This window comes from Equus asinus, chromosome 5 (genome assembly GCF_041296235.1).
Source record: "Equus asinus isolate D_3611 breed Donkey chromosome 5, EquAss-T2T_v2, whole genome shotgun sequence".
NCBI lineage: Eukaryota > Metazoa > Chordata > Mammalia > Perissodactyla > Equidae > Equus > Equus asinus.
The window spans coordinates 3,663,154-3,679,388 of record NC_091794.1 but is presented as its reverse complement, the minus strand read 5'-3'; the positions used below and the strand labels follow the sequence as shown (position 1 = coordinate 3,679,388).

At 47.7% G+C, this 16,235-nt stretch overlaps 1 protein-coding gene across 1 annotated transcript; it reads left to right on the top strand.

Annotated features, from left to right (window-relative positions):
* Positions 1 to 356: 356 nt before the first annotated feature.
* Positions 357 to 13,237, top strand: CPOX (coproporphyrinogen oxidase). Its single transcript, XM_014830461.3, has 7 exons — positions 357 to 983; positions 2,793 to 2,936; positions 3,196 to 3,306; positions 4,456 to 4,597; positions 6,503 to 6,721; positions 10,048 to 10,152; positions 11,865 to 13,237. Exons 1-7 carry the CDS (start codon positions 488 to 490, stop codon positions 11,950 to 11,952), a joined length of 1,305 nt encoding a protein of 434 aa, XP_014685947.3. The 5' UTR covers positions 357 to 487; the 3' UTR covers positions 11,953 to 13,237.
* The last annotated feature ends 2,998 nt before the right edge of the window (positions 13,238 to 16,235 follow it).

The following is a 16,235-nucleotide window of genomic DNA, read 5'->3' as shown; positions in this document are numbered from 1 at the left end:
ACCGCGACATGCAGTTGATCCCACAAAGTCTTTTCCTGGGGTTTTCCTAGCAGCTCCGTGCGCTCCGTCGCACTCCCTTAGGAAACCCGCGGGCAGGTAACGAGCGCGTACGCTCCGCCCCCTCCATCGCCGCACTTTCCAGAAGCTCCAGACGCCCCGGAGGACCGGGCCGGGCGCGGGCCCGCGTGGACGCGGCGCCGGATTGGCAGCCGTGCGGGGGGCGTCGCGCGGGGCGGGGTCCGGGCGTATTCCTGTCGCTGGCCCGCGTTCCCTTGCAGTCCGCGCCGGGGACGAGCCGGGAGCCGGGTGCGCGTGACCGCCGCGCGCGCTCCCCGCGGCCCGCGCTCGGGGACATTGGCGACAGCGCGGGACTACAGCTCCCGGCGTCCCCGCGCCGCTTAGCTCCTCCCCGGGGCGGCTCCCGCGCGCCACGGCGGACCCGCTCGGCCGTGTGCCCTCTCGGCGGCCCGGGCTCGGCGGCGCGGAGATGGCCTGGCGGCTGGGCCGGCTGGGCGCGGGCGCCTGGGGGCGCATGGCGCGGGCCGGCGGCGGGGAGCCGGGGGCCTGCTGGCGGCGCGGCGCGGCCGGGCCCATCGGTGCTGGGGGGACCCGCGGGCTCGGGCACGGCCCGGCGGCGGGGGGCGGCCCCCGGCTGGGGCCCGGACTGGCCGCGGCGCTGGCGGGGCTGGCGGGGCTCGCAGCAGCCGCCTTCGGGCACGTGCAGCGGGCGGGGATGGTGGCCCGGAGCTCGGGGCCGCGGGGGAGGCCGGAGGAGGAGGAGGAGGAGGACGAGCTGGCCCGTCGCTGCCGCTGCTTCATGGCCCCGCCGGTGACCGACCTGCGCGAGCTGCGGGCCAGGCCCGGCGACATGAAGACCAGGATGGAGCTGCTGATCCTGGAGACCCAGGCCCAGGTGTGCCAGGCGCTGGCGCAGGTGGACGGCGGCGGCCGCTTCTCCGTGGACCGCTGGGAGAGGAAGGAAGGTGAGGCGCTCGGCCGCCGGCGGGCTGCAGGTGGCGGGCAGAAGACGACCCCGAAGGATTGGGGTGGGAGCAGGGACCTAGCGAGCGGCTGCTAGCTTCGAAGGACACCGTTCAAAAGGTTAACGTAGAAAGGGTCGTTCGCCCTCTGCTTGCTGGTGTGGACCCCGATCTGCTGTCTCTCTGGTACAGAATATTTAAAGTCTTTGCAATTTTATGGTAGCATTTTTTGTAGAAGTCTTAGGATTATTTTTATACAACATGCTGGAATGGCCAAAGTTGTCATTCAGCGTAGATTTTTCCCCGTATTTCATGCGCTTCTCTGAGTGCGTTTACCCTTTCTCCTTCCTTGGAGGTGGAAAGATGACTTGGCTCCTCTTTGCTAAGTGTCAGCCAGACTCCTCCAGCTGAGGGTGTCCTTGTGTCTTTTTCCCAAGCGGCACCAGGAATACTTGATTGGCTTGTCAGTAGTTCCACGAAATACAACCATCAGACTTCCTGCTAGGAGACTTTCCTTCCAATGGCAAAATACTTCAGTGTTAAAACAGGTCTTACAAAGTCCTATATTCAGGACCGTGTGTACACAGTGAAGCCCAGCTCTGGGTCATGCGCTTGAGGATTGGACTTTTGCTTCCCGGGATGCTGCAGCGACTTCTCCTCAGCCGGCTTGGGCTGTGTGACACTGCCACCTCTATAGTCGATGACGGGAAAGCTGGTTTCATAGTGTCTTTCATCTTGGAGTGTTTTCAGGTGAAGGACGTTGAACCAGGACACAACCTCAAGTACCAGCCTAGCTGTTTGTCCTTCAGAAGCTCCCTAACTTTGTGCCTCTGTTTCCTCAGCTATGAAATGAGATTAGAAATGATAGATGAGGGTATTGTAAGGATTAAGTGGGACGGATATGTGGGAAGTGCTTTAAAATATTGTCCGGTGCGTAGAAAGCACTGAGAAAAATTGTTTGGCCCCTTGCCAGCTGTGTGTGCTTGGAGAAGGGGTTTTGGGGTTCTGGCCTCGGTTTCTCATCTGAAGTAGAGAGGGGGGATATACTGGATCATCTTGTGTCCTGTTCAGTGCTAAAGGTTCTTAGAAATACCACAAGCTAAACATGAACCTTCATGAAACAGTCACCCTTGGGGTAACTCTAGTGTCTTAAAAATAAATACATACATAAACAGCCACTGATAGTCACTGCACAGTGGGGCTCATGTACCTGAATGTTAGTGTGTCTTACAGCCACTGATACTCACTGCACAGTGGGGCTCGTGTACCTGAATGTTAGTGTGTCTTACTCAGGTGAAGGGTCTGAACCCTGAATCGTTCAAATTCCTTCTGTTTTCTACTTGCCTGTAAACAAAATTAAAAGGCAAACAGCACACTGAGACGAAAGCAATTGAAACAATACGGAGCTCTTAAATTTGGTAATAATAGAACACCCTTCAAATATACCCATTCCTGTTTTTAACTGTAGCTTTCTCTCATGTGTCATAACCGGTGGAAGCCGTTCTGAACGGTGGTATTTGAAGGGAAGATATTCCAGTGGGTGATTTTAGTTCACCGCAGAAGAATGGAGAAGTACTGAGTGTGGCGATGTGGAGAGATAGCATATTTGACCAGTACTGGAAGCTGATGTCATAAAACTAAGCTAGTTATCTAATTTTATTGTACTTAAAAATTATAAATATGCTGATATTAGAGAAGATTTGGAAAATAGAGGAGGAAGTAAGTCCTAATTCCCCCACGTTCCTGCAAGGGTGGTTTTCAGTTTTGCAGGTCCCCTTACATTCTCTCCTCATTTTATGTTTCCCTAAACAGGGGGTGGTGGCATCAGCTGTGTGCTTCAAGATGGGCATGTTTTTGAAAAGGCTGGAGTGAGCATTTCTGTCGTTCATGGAAACCTTTCTGAGGAAGCAGCGAAACAAATGAGAAGCAGAGGAAAAAATCTGAAGACTAAAGATGGTAAATCAGACAATCTCAGCAGCCTTAAATAGTCCCGGCAAAGCTTTTTCCCATGAGTTTTATTTATAAGATAAATATTGCTTCTGTAAAAAGCCATTTGAGTCCATGTGCCAGATAAGTGTGTTCACAATTACTTTTTAAAAATTTTAAGAGACCAATTAAAAAGCAGCTTTTGAAAATTGATCCAGAAACCGTATTGGAATTCCTTTGTATCACACCAGGTGATTGAGTGCAGCTTGCTGTGTGTTTTCCTTTCCAGGGAAATTGCCGTTTTCCGCTATGGGTGTGAGCTCCGTTATCCACCCCAAGAATCCTCATGCTCCTACCATCCACTTCAACTACAGATACTTTGAAGTAGAAGACACCGATGGTAAGGGTGTCTGGAAAAATTGTATTTTAAAACAGGTTACAGGGCATAACGTCTAAAAGGTGATAAAATAGAAACAGTCTTAATGAGGTTTTTCAGGAGGCATATGAAGGCTTTTTCCTTGCCAGGTGCAGTCGATTATGCACTAGGCATGGAAAGTGAAAATGGTATTGGCTGACCTCCCATATTTCCTCCAACAAAGAAGGAATGATTTAATGAACTCAGACTTGGAGTGCATACCGGCTTCTTTGCAAATATAAATTCATTACATCCAAAGGAAAACCTCGTGTGCAGGGTTGACATTGAGAACTTGCTTTTGGAAATGATCTTCCACAAGCATAGCTTTGCTGGTCGCTGTTGCATTATCAGTGGGTTCAAATGGGGTGCAGGTGATGGTGCCTGGTTGTGCACTTGTGGTTCTGGCCTGCGTCTCCGTTAGCTGGCCAGCTGTCAGCACCTGTCAGAGCGCCTGTGCAGCGCCACGCTAGCCTCTGCGGGTGTCTCTGCAGGTGATGGCGTTTAAAGTCAATGTATTTTACTTTTCGTTTTGAAGCCATTTAGTTTGGTTCAAGCTTTTAATGTTTAGAGGTTGGTACCTGGTGCTGACCTAACTAAGCACATGAAAGAGTTACTCCAAATGGAAAGTTGTCTCCCTTGGCTAGCGTGTTCACCCTTTCTGGGGCAAGGGGAGGGGGTGGCAGTGGTTCTAATACAGGGAGGATCACACTCCCCTGGGGAGTTTTTATAAACTGGAGATGCCTGGGCCAGAGGTGTGCTTGTGGTTTTTTTTGAATTGTGACCTAACAGAGGTGTTTTAAGCTCTTCATGTGGTTCTTACATGCCACCAGCGTTGAGCCCTGCTGCCTGGTCCACCTGCGTGGTGTCTGTCATTCCCTGCCCTGCACGTCGTTTCCCTGCCTGGTTCCATCGCTCACCTGTTACTCTCCTACTTCCTGCCTGTCTGCTTTTCCCTCCTCCTTCCTGCCTAGGCCTTCCTGGCCTTCAGAGCTGAATTCAGTTGAATGGTTTTTTTGGTCACCCGTTTCAGGCCTCACGAACTGAGGGGATAAGTTGAGTTTGCTAACACAGTGAGTAGTGCGCTGCATCTCACCGTCCAGACTCCGCCTCAGGACCTGTGTCTTGACTCGGCAGGTAACAAGCAGTGGTGGTTCGGTGGTGGCTGCGACCTTACCCCAACGTACTTGAACCAGGAGGATGCTGTCCACTTCCACAGAACTCTGAAGGAGGCTTGTGACCGGCACGGTCCAGATCTCTACCCGAAATTTAAAAAATGGTAGGTGAAGGCGTTGACCCTGTCGTGACCCCTCAGGTATGTTCCCTTCCTCGCTAGATGCCGAAGGCAGCTACTGTGTCACGAAATGCCTTTTTCAGTTTCTGAAGGCTGCTCTGTTTTCCTTGCCCACCAGAAGTGGGATGCCAGTTTTAAGTGGTTTTAATAAGTTATTTTCTTAGGAATAGTTGGATGTCTGTAATAAGAATTGGGTAGCATCATCTTTTTTGATCTCAAATGATGTGGACTATAAACTTCGGGTGATCCATGCCTGAGAATCAGAGGCCTTTTAATCCTGGGTGGGATAGTCAATTCTCCCCCAGAGGGGACTGTCGGTGCTGTGGGACGGTCAGGATGGAACACGAGTTGGGGATCTGTTAGGGAGAGATGCGAATGCACCAGAGATTTTGAGCAAGGAGAAGAGTGGAGTTGGAAACTTTGTTAAAGAAGCTAGTGGTAAAGAAAAGGAAAACAGTTGTGAGGAGACCAGGAGATTTGGTAGATGGGAAATGGAGTCTGGGCATAAATTGTTTGGAATAAGAGTAAAATGCTCAACACCTCTTAGAGCTAATTGGCATTCTTGAAAAAGGAAGAATAGAAAGGATTTGGGGTTTTTTTTGCTTTTAGAGTTAATAATTGTGGAATCTTGATGTTATCTGTGTAAAAGCATGGAGTTCAGCTTTAAAATCCTCAGAAAAGATAAGACATCTAAATATTCTCCTTGTGATTTGACGTTACCACTGAGAACTGCACAGTGATGGATGCAGGTATGTGAGAGGGAGGGTTTCTCTCTCTCACAAACCAGCGTCCTTCCAGGAGGAGGGCTGGGGCGCAGATATTCCCCTTGTTTGGTTCCCTTTTATCGCTGTTACTGTGATGACTCTGAGTAATATTGATAAAATACCTAGGATGCACGCTAATTAAGAAGTTTTTAGTATAAGTATTCAGTAAATCTCTTAATGTCATGAAGAGATTTTGAAATATGATTAGGTTTGACTTTACAGCCTTGCTCAGGATATCCTTGATGTTCATAAAATGTGCTCTAAAAGGAAAGCCAGCAAGTCATGGTCGGGGTGAATTATACCAACACGTCAGTCCTAGGGATTTGCATTTGCCGTCTTTTTTTTTTTTTTTTTTTTTGACTTTGAGCTATTAAGGCTATTTTTAAGGTAAGCTTTTAAAAAATAGCTTTTAGTTTTTGTACAGTTTTTTCTATTTAGGGACCCTTGTTTGATGGAGATCATGAAAAGAACTATTTCCACCATGTAAACTATTCTACAAGTTTTAGCATTTAGAAAATGCTTTCTTAGGAAACAGCTCTAGGAGACACAGAGGGCAGAGGCTCGAGAACAGATTGATAGTCCATGTGCTGGCCGCGGGGTAACCTTTCATGCAAGAAGTGTAACAGTCTGAAGACCCCTCTTCTCTGAACGGTTCCTTCCACTGGCCCTTCCCTCAGTCCTGCACGCTGTAGAATCATCAAGAGACCTGACAGAGTATTTACTGTACCTCGCTTTGGAGAGTAAAGAGCAGCCTCGGGAGCCCAGGGATTGGCGTCCAGTCGGGCACCTGGTTGGTGTCCTTGTGGAGGCTTCCTGTCCTGCCTCTTGGGGCAGCAGCATCTCTTGTTTCAGGAAATGCACCATCAATGCTGGACTCTCTGTTTCTCTTTTCATTAGGTTCTTAGAGTTCCATCCTCACATAGACACGTGTTAAATTGCCCAGTTGCATCTCCTGCCTTGGCAATAACTGCAGGAGATCTGTCTAAAGCCCTGGGTTTCGTTCCCATAGTTGGACCAAGAGAAAGGGCTTTGTGCTGGCGTTGCTCAGGGCCAGTGCTCTGAGCCGGGACACCCACGTCGATTTCCGTGCCTCTGGTCCCTGATGCAGCCCTGCTGTGTGTTCCAGGTGTGACGAGTACTTCTTTATAGCCCACCGTGGGGAGCGGAGGGGCATCGGGGGCATCTTTTTTGATGACCTTGACTCTCCATCCAAGGACGAGGTGTTTCGCTTCGTGGAGAGCTGCGCGCAGGCGGTGGTCCCTTCTTACATCCCCCTCGTGAAGAAGCACCGCAATGACTCGTTCACGCCCCAGGAGAAGCTGTGGCAACAGCTCCGGAGAGGACGGTGAGTGGGGGCCGGGGGAGTGGCCGTCTCGGTGCGTCCGGGCAGCCGAGCGCCGAGTGACGGCGGCTGTGTCACCCTGATTGCTTTCCCTGACTAGAGGAGTATTAGATGAATAAAGCATTGTGTGAAACAGTGTTATAAAAAAGAGCAACGTTTATTTGTCTATACGTTAGAGACTCTCAGTAGACATGGAGTGAGTACTTGCTGGATTTGATTCAGCTGAATTTGTTTAGTTTTGTTTATTGTTTCTATTTAGTTTTTCTTCTAGCGATATCTTCCAGCCCTACACCAAGATATGGGCGTCATTTAATGTTTTTTGCTGCTCTGTAAATGGGGAATCACACCTTTTTCATTCATCTTCAAGGTTTTTGGAAGTCGTTATGATGGAAATAATCATTTCAGAAGTTATTTACAGTTAATGATAATGGTTACTAGTTAGGTAGTCCTTACTCTGTGCCAGCCAGTAAGTTAGGCAGTTTGCATCTGATTTTCTCCATCCACTTGTAATTATCGTCATTTTCCAGGTGATAAAACTTAGCAAGGTAGATCCCTTGCCCAAGGTTACACAGCTGGTCAGTAAGATTCCAGATGAGGCACCAGGTCATCACAACTTCAAAACGTGCAGCCCTTGCTGCGCGTGAGGGACGTTAAGTAGTTGAAGCGTTTGTGGTGGTGGCCGTGGTGTGCTCCTCAGCCGCCCTGCTTTGGGCGTTGAGCATGTGAGCTCAGCGGGCCAGCAGAGCGGGTCATCCTCAGCCGGGCGCCCCTGTGGCTCAGCTCCAGGTTGCCCCTCAGTGGCAGCTCTCCACAGTTTCTCATTGCCGCCTGAATGCATGTAAACCACAGTCGGTGGCTGTGAAGTGGATTTTCTCGTTTATGTTAGTTCTGTCTTGGGCTCATGAAGCTTTGGGGACTTCAGGACGTAAGGCTGGTGCCCCGGGAAGGGTCAGCTTAGTAACGGTCCAAGTCTGAAGATAACCGTTTGTGTTTATCGTTTCTTGTGACTGCCTGTGCTGTGTCTGGTCCCCGTGTATAAACTTGGGAAAATGAGCGTTGTTAAGTTTTCTTGTTAGAAGCATCTTCAACAGCGCATCTGTTTGGGGATGTGTTTTTTTTGTTCCCATGGTTTCTCAAATGCATCTTTGCCGCTCCCTCCTCTCGCCTGACTTTTGTGCCCCTGTGGCTGGGGCTTTGCTGGCTGTGAAGGTGGGTGGCACGTGGACCCTCGGAAGGGGCTCGCGCTCCAGGGGGCACACAGTGCCTGGGGCAAGTTTAAGACACTAGGGAGAGGGTGGGGCTCTCGAGTGCAAAGCTGGCAGGGTTTGTGAATGCTGATGAGGTGAAGCTTTTAAAACGTAGACATAGAAATGTTTTTGTTTTCCGAATGTTTTTCCTTGTGAATGACAAGACGTTGTGACGGTGCCACGTATCCCTGCGCCTTGGGCGGTTCGTTGTCTGGCCAAGGGGTGGGGTGGGCCGTGGCGCTGTCTGTTCTCGCTGAGAGCCCCCGCCCCCTTATCTCTGGGCTGCAGCTGGCAGTGCACCCTCGGGCCGTCGGCACTGTCCCATGCCGCCCTTGTCTGGGCCCTCACAGGTCCCCCTCCCACCGTCCCCCTCCCACCGCCTCCGCCCAGGTGGGAGTTTGCCTGTGTCCGCTGCTGCCCTTTGACCTTACTGTATCTTGTTTGGCAGCCTCGTCCTGTCTCTGAGCCTGGTCACCACTAGTCCCCCCCAGACCTTGAACTCCAGTCTTACCGTCTTCTTTTTCTGGGAGAACAGAGACAAAAGATCTTTAACTTCTTGTGGTTTTGTTGTATTTGGGGAAAGAGGATAGGATAACATTTAGGCATGAGTTGAATAGAAGGGAAGGTGAGGGGTCATAGTTCACAGGTTCCTCAGAGGGTAGATGTGTGGAAGGACCAGAGAGCAGCTCGAAGCGAAACCTGGTGGGAGTGGGAGAGGCCGCTGCAGGGACAGCCTTGTCGGCTCCCGGGAGGAGGGCAGCTCGGGGAGCTCCTCCCCAGGGTCTCTGGGAAAGACGTCGGCACAGGTAGGGAAGCACCGCGTCCCTCATGTGTCGTGTTTGGGAAAGGAAACAGGGTGAAGACGGGGCTGAGGGACTGGAGCCCTTTTCCAGGGTCTTAGAAAGAAGTTGAGAAGATTCATGTAAATTGTCTTTTGAAATGGGCGTGAGAAGCTATTAAATAGTTGTCGGTGCACAAAACTCAATCACGATAAATAAACGGTGGCGATTAGAAAGGGGTCCATGGCATAGTTTCCTTCAGCGTTCTCAGGGCCTTCGGCAGGTTCCATGCAGAAGGTGCTGTCTGAGCCTTGGCGGCTCTGGGATTCCAGAGAACTCGTCCTCTGGGGTGACGGGGACAGTGACGGGGGCAGTGATGGGGACAATGACGGGGAGATGCGAGAATGAGGGAAGTTCAGCCCGAGGCAAGTGTCCGAATGAGCTGAGGAATGCTCTGCAAGGGGCAGTGTTTATTGAAAATTTCAGATTTATGGATCATTCTCGATTCTTTTGGGTAGTAGAAACTGTTTTTTTGGAAGTGGGGAGAAGAAGCCCTTTTATGAAGGAGCCCGTGATGATAGGGGCAGTCGGAGGCTTTTCAGCTGGGCAGTTTAGATCTGAGTCTGGCAGTTCGTGGAGAAGTGTTCTAGTGAACCAAGTGTGGACGCTAAGAACGTTTCCTAAGAAGGTGACACTGAGCACTGAGGCCCCCCCCCCACCCCGGCCTGAGTGCGCTGCGTGAACCTGCGGGAAGACGGGATGACGGGACTGCTGGTTGATGCTGTGGACCCCTCGGGGGAAGCGGAGGGTCTAGAATGTACTAGTAATGGTTGCTCGTGGTACCTGGCCTCCAGTTACAGGAGTTCCACACTGTCTCGGTTCCTGGGAGGCCGAGGCCGTGGTGGAAGTCTCTGGCTCTGAGGCGTCTCGGCGGGTGGGGGGCCGGAGGGGCCGTGCGCTCCTAACGGAGGGCGCCATTCCTTTCCCTTAATCGTTGCTGTGCCTCAGAGTTCTCAGCTTTGTGTCCGTTCTGTTTGTTTATTGGAAAACATAACCTCCTTGTTCTGTGACTGCTCTGCGTTGGGGCCGACTCCGTGTCCTACTGTTTGTTGGATAATACTCTCTTATTTATGCCTGTCCAGATGGAGAAAACTCAACGGACCGTAGGCTGGTGTTTCTTGTGCCAGTTCCCGCTGATTGGGGGGTGGGCGCAGGAAGAACCCCACTTTAAGTATTTGTTGTGGGCGAATCGTAAGCATTTTAATCAGCTAGCCCTTAATGTTGTTTGGTGTCTTCGTGTCAGGTATGTAGAATTTAACCTGCTGTATGATCGGGGCACGAAGTTTGGCCTCTTCACTCCGGGATCCAGGATCGAGAGCATCTTGATGTCTTTACCTCTGACTGCCCGGTAAGAAGAACCCGTCGTCATAATTTCCTCCCACCCCAGCTTCCCAGCCCCAACAAAACATGAACGTTAACACCACATGGTCTTACCTGAGGACTGCATTAGTTTTGACTTTGCTGATTTTACAAGAAAATCACGGTCAAATAGTTAAGGAAAATCCAACCAGGTTTTTAAGGGGAGGGAGGATGAACGGTCGAGCTTCGTATGTGAGAGCGGGAAGGAGAGAGGTGTGGACAAGGGTGGGCGGTGGCGTCTGGGGCCGGATCGACCGTCCCCTCCTTTGTCGTTGTCTAGGAAGAGCTGTGGGCAGAGCAGGTGGATTGAACATAGCAGCTTTTTAAACTTAATTTTATTACAAACTATTGCCCTTCTGAGGAAGAGTCTTACCTTCCAGTCCGAAGCATTAAGCTTGTGGAAAGCACGAGGGATTGTTTCCAGGGCTGGCCTTCTCTCCGTGCCTCTGTGCTGCTGTAGTGGGCTGCCCCACGAGATCCACGTGGGGAATTTTAAGACAGGTTGATTTTTGCTGGTGCCATTAGGTTAATGACGATCCGCAGTTGACTTTTTGGCCATGAGAAAGTGAGGATGATGTCTGTCCAGACTGAAATAGAAAAGATCAGAGAAAAAGAAAAATTGCCATTGCTTGTTTTACAAGAGCTGGAATCTTCTTTCCTCCGCGAGTGTAAATGTCCATATAAGAGTGCACTGCTGAATGGCTTCCTGGTCTGCTGTTGTCCAGATCTGGCCGTGGGAGGTCAGTACCCTCCACGTTGTCACTGCCTTCAGAGCGGCAAATGTCCCCATTAGGTGTTCCTGCCACCCGAGAGGTGAGATGTGAAGAAAAAATCGAGATGAGTTCTGAGGCCTCTGATAGTCTGCTGGCCCCTAATTATGATGCCTGTTCCAAGCCGCAGATATGGGCGGATTATAAACCACCCCCTCATTCAGCTGAATGGCGTTAACACAGCAGGTCACTTTTAGCTGCTGTGCAGTCTACTCGGGGGGTCTGCAAACTTAAGGCTGCAGGACAAAGCCAGTTCCATTTGTGGCGTGTTTTTGAATAGCCCTTGAGCTAAGAATGGCTTTTACATTTTTAAAGGATTATTAAAAACAGGAAAAGAACATGCAAGAGACTGTACATGGCCCCACAAAGCCAAAAGCATTTCTGATGTGGCCCTTTATAGGAAAAGTCCACCACCCCCTGGTCTGAACTAGTGCTTGCCAGACTTCATGTATCAGCTTAGCAGTTTTGACCATATTTGTATATTATCTGAGGTATTGTTTACTTAAATTGTGTAGTCTTATTTTCTCTGAGAGAGAATTTATTTATAAAGGCAAACCAGTATTATTGCCATAAATAGAAAGTAACACATTGAAATAAATGCATAAGAAGTAAGCTAAAAAAAGTTTGCCCATGGATCATCTAAGGTTCTACACCTTGTGAAATCCTGGCTTATAGTAAAAGTGTATTTTGGCTCTAGGGTATTAATGTTGGCCAAAGTGTGCCTGGGAATTATTAAGAAACTTTATCTCTTTAGCAGCAAATATTTTCTAAAAGCCTGGTGGGTACAAGGCATATTAGGCACCGTGGAGACTAGCAGGTAGAAGACATTTTTCACTCTTTTAGAATCTTGTTTCTCATTTATTTTAAGTAAAGAGTTGTGTGTGTCATTTATTATTATTACATTTTTCGCTCCTGTTTTGGACCTACACAGATGGGAGTATATGCATTCACCCTCGGAGAACTCCAAAGAAGCTGAAATTCTGGAAGTTCTGCGCCATCCGAGGGACTGGGTGCATTGACACAGGCAGAGCTGCATCCTGGGGTCTGGAGGACGTGCAGCGTGGGCCCTGTTCCACTGCCAGCGCTGTTGCCACTGTGTGGCGGTCGGTTACCTGGCCCCAGAGCTCCAGGCTTCGGCTCTCGGGGCTCTGCCTCCTGGGCAGGGGGTAAAATGTGTTTTAAGCACCACAGGTTTCCACTGGATGCTGTTGGTAACACGTGGTGAGATGGCAGCTTGTCAGAGTCAGTTAGTTGATAAAAAACTCATTTATACTTCTAGAATCGTTTTATATGACCAGCTTACAAAGTATGACTGAGTTTCCAAGTATTGAGTTAAGAGAATCTAAGTATAATTTGTATCAGGAAACTTCTCATGTTATTTTCGTTTCATATTTTGAAATTTTAGTTTCTGCCACAGAAATCTCTGTCATGGGATAAATGTTGTTTCCATTAATTCAATGAGGTTGAGACTTGCTAGTAATTTTAGAAAGCAACTTGAAATGAGGGTACAAGTTCTACTTCGTCGTTGCTGAAGTTTCTTTGATCGTCATGTTTCTATTGATCTTTCTCTAGAGATCATAATATTGTAAAATAGTCATTTTTATGATGATAGATATTTAGGAACACTTGAAATTTCCTTAATCTCTCCTGGGGTGCTTGTGGTTGCTAACGCTAAAGGGGCATTGCTGTTACTTAAACGAGGGACACCTAAGTGGCCATTTGGATTTCTGGAGAGCCATGATTTGTTAATGTTGGGATTTTCTGCACTTTTCAAGGTGAAAGTTAAATCCTTGTATTCTGATATTTAAATTTTTCTTTCCCAGCCATATTTCTATGGAAGTTTAGACTAAGAACAATCATGGGGATGTGTAGTGAATTTGGGAAATGTTTCTCATTTAAGAAATGAGGAAATGAGACTCAACATTTTCCTTTAATTAAAGCAGGCACAACTTGGGTGAGAAGCATGCAGGCATTTTATAAATCTATTTCTTTGTAAGAGGGACTCATTGAAATTGTCCTTTTTTTAAATTAGAGATTTGAAACTCTTTGCTTTTAAGAAAATCACAAGAGAATTCTTAATGCGACTTCCTTATTCATATAATAATATGAATGTATTTTATTTTACTCATAATATATTGAGTTTGTAAGGGATAGTATCTTCCTACATATTATTAAGCATTGTCTTGGAATATGTTGAATGTGTGTGATTGTGTGTGATTCTTTAGGGCTGGAAAATGTACAAATTCTTCAACTGTCTTACAACAGATCTGCTAATAAATTTTATTATGAAATATGACTAAGAAATGTTTGTGTTTTTTTTTCCTCAGGATAGTTGATGTAGGGGAGGCACAAATATTTCTTGATACTATATCATATTTCTTCATTCCTAGATATTTTACCCAAGAAAAATGAAAATATAAGTTTTGCACTGGAATTTTCATAGCAGCTTTATTCACAATAGCCCAAAGTTAGAAATCACACAAATGCTCATCAGCAGGTGAATGGATAAATTATGATCTAGCCATGTGTTAAAACACTGTTCAGCAATGAGAAGGAACGGCTATTGATAAATGTAACAACAGGGGTGAATACCAAAAGCTTTATGCCCAGTGGAAGAAGCCAGACACGCAAGAGCATCCCCTGTATGACTACATTATAGGAAAACCTAGGAGTCAAAACTGAGATGGAAAGCCGATTGTTGTTTGCTGGGGATGGGAATAGATTATGAAAGGGAACAGAAGAATGTTTTGAGGTGATGGAAATGGTCTCTGTATTGACCGTGGCAATGGTTACCAGACTGTATACATTTATCAAAGCTCATTGAACTTGACACTTAAAGTCAAATTTTATTGTGCATGTGATATTTCAGTAAAGCTGATTAAATGAAAAAAAGTCCATAACAGAGGCATGTGGGAACAAATGTTCAAATAAACCACAGTTTACCTTTTCCAATAAAAAGTCCCTTATGTAATCTGCCAGCCTGTTTAGTTGTCTTAAGTCTGTTGGGGTCTGGGCATTGGGCTAAGATGAAATTTCAGAGTTTTTCTGTGCCTATCAGTTTTTCATATTCTTCAATGCCCATGTATTTCTCTTACAGATGAGATTATGTCTGGGGAAAAAATTAACAGAATTGCATGACTGTTGGAAAATAGATCATTCTGTTGTTATTCAAAGTGAATTTCTTTTTCAAATATGTGTTGATGTCTATTCTGAGTCTACTGGAGGCCCCGTGACCAAGGGGTGGGAGTGCCTGCTGGTGCTTTCTCTCTGGAGCGGGTTTAGTGGCCATCAGGGGTGGGAGTTGGAGGGGAGGGATGTCAACGCTCTGGAGCAAATTGCTAACCACTCCTTTCTGTCACACTCTGCTCTGCTTACCCACGTATTCAACTGAGTGTTGAACGAGATAAAACCTTCTGCACACTGACGAGCACCAGATTAGAAGGCCAAAGACCCTGTTTCTTTATGACTTAGCCTTCCATGTGTCTTGGTGTTAGGGTTCATCCAGGCTGGGATCATCTGCGGGGCTCTGACTCACGTCCGTGTCTAGGCCAGGACGACTGAAAGGCCAGCCTCAGCGGGACCTGTGGACCGCAGTCCTGCAGGCGGCTTGGAGCCCATCTCCATGAATGAGGCAGAGGCAGCATGCTTGCCCTCTGCTCTGTCTCTGGAGGTGACACATTCCATTGGTTACCAGTGAGTCACTCAGGCCGGCTCCAGATTCAAGGGAAGGGAATCAGGCCCCTACTCTCAAGGGGAGGCACCATCGTCGAGGAATTTGTGGTCATCTTCAAAACTGCCGCATGGCCCTTCCCTTCCCAAAACCACGACATAGGTTTGACTCTGTCCCTCCCTTGCTGCCCTGTCGAATCTACCTTTGAAGTGTTTCTTGACCTCCTTCCCCTGTCCACTGCCACCACTCTGCTTTTGTCCCACATTCCTTATCATCTGGACTTTCGAGATAGCCTGCCTGCCTCTGGTCCCTCTGACCTCCATTCTCTCCCTTCAGAATTACTTCCCAAAATCCCACTATCACTGCCCTCCCCGATATTCTAAACACCCCCCTTCTCCTATGGAGAAGGTTCTAAACTCAACCTGGCATTGAACAGCCCGCGATTTGACCCCACCTCTCTTTTCAGCCCTACCTCCTGCCTCCCTCCCCTGCGTTCAGCCTACAACTACGTGCCAACCACTCCCCATTTTTCTGAACATTCCCTGATTCTGTTCCATCTGGCGTTTGCTCAGGCTCCTGCTATCTCTGCTTGGAATCTCTTACGCTCCCGTCCATCTTTCCATGTCCGGTTCAAATCTTCAAGAAACTTTCCTTGAAATCAATCTTTCTGCCCTTCAGCACATTTTTCCTTCGGTGTCGCTTTCATCACGGTCTTTCACACAGCCATGCAACGTACACGACACTTATTACAAAATATTTAAGGTGGATCTTTCCTCATTTATAACATCTGCTACCTTGTGAATGCCTGCTGCCTGTTAACCTTTGTCTTCCAACTCTGTTTTGCAATATATTGTATCAAGCTTACTATTGTTTGGCTTTCTATATGACTGTCTTATGTCTTAATGTCCTAGTCTATGAAGCCAGAAGTTTCCAGTATGCATCTTTTAAAAGCCCGTTTAGGAATTGTTTTCAGGGATGTGTTGTATTATCCCTGCCACAAGGATTGTGTATTTGAAATCTCCCATTTAAAAAATTGGATCCTTCTTCCCAAAAAAACACACATGTAAAATTCCAATTTCATAATAGATGTAAATTAGCACATTGAAGTTAGTCAAGTTTAGACATTTACAAATGGCTTGACTAAATCCTGAACTTTGTGTTGTTAGCTGAAACCAAGTCATAGCTTGTACAATATGAAACCTCACAGACCTGTTTCTACAGGTGTTTTAGTACCAGACACCAGCACATACCAGCAGAGCGAGATAATTAAACTGCATTCCATCTGCCAAGCAACTATTTGGTCATTCATCAGTATTTTAAAGAATCCTTCACCTCTTAATTCCCACTCATCCTTCAAAACACATTTGACCATAAAACTTGGCATTATCTAGTCCGTCATGGTTTCAGCGAGTTGACACAAATACAGTCACTTAGGATAGCAAATCGACTTTGTACTCATTTAGAATTGCAACATGGGCTCTGTCCCAGATGTGTTTGCCTATGACATGGTGGGGAGGTGTCAAACTAAAGGTCACAAACAAAGTTGTGCCAGTCAAACGCCTCTCTTATTTAACAGGGGGGGAATAACGCATTTATAAATGCGGGTCTTCACAGTGATTTATCTCCGCTCAG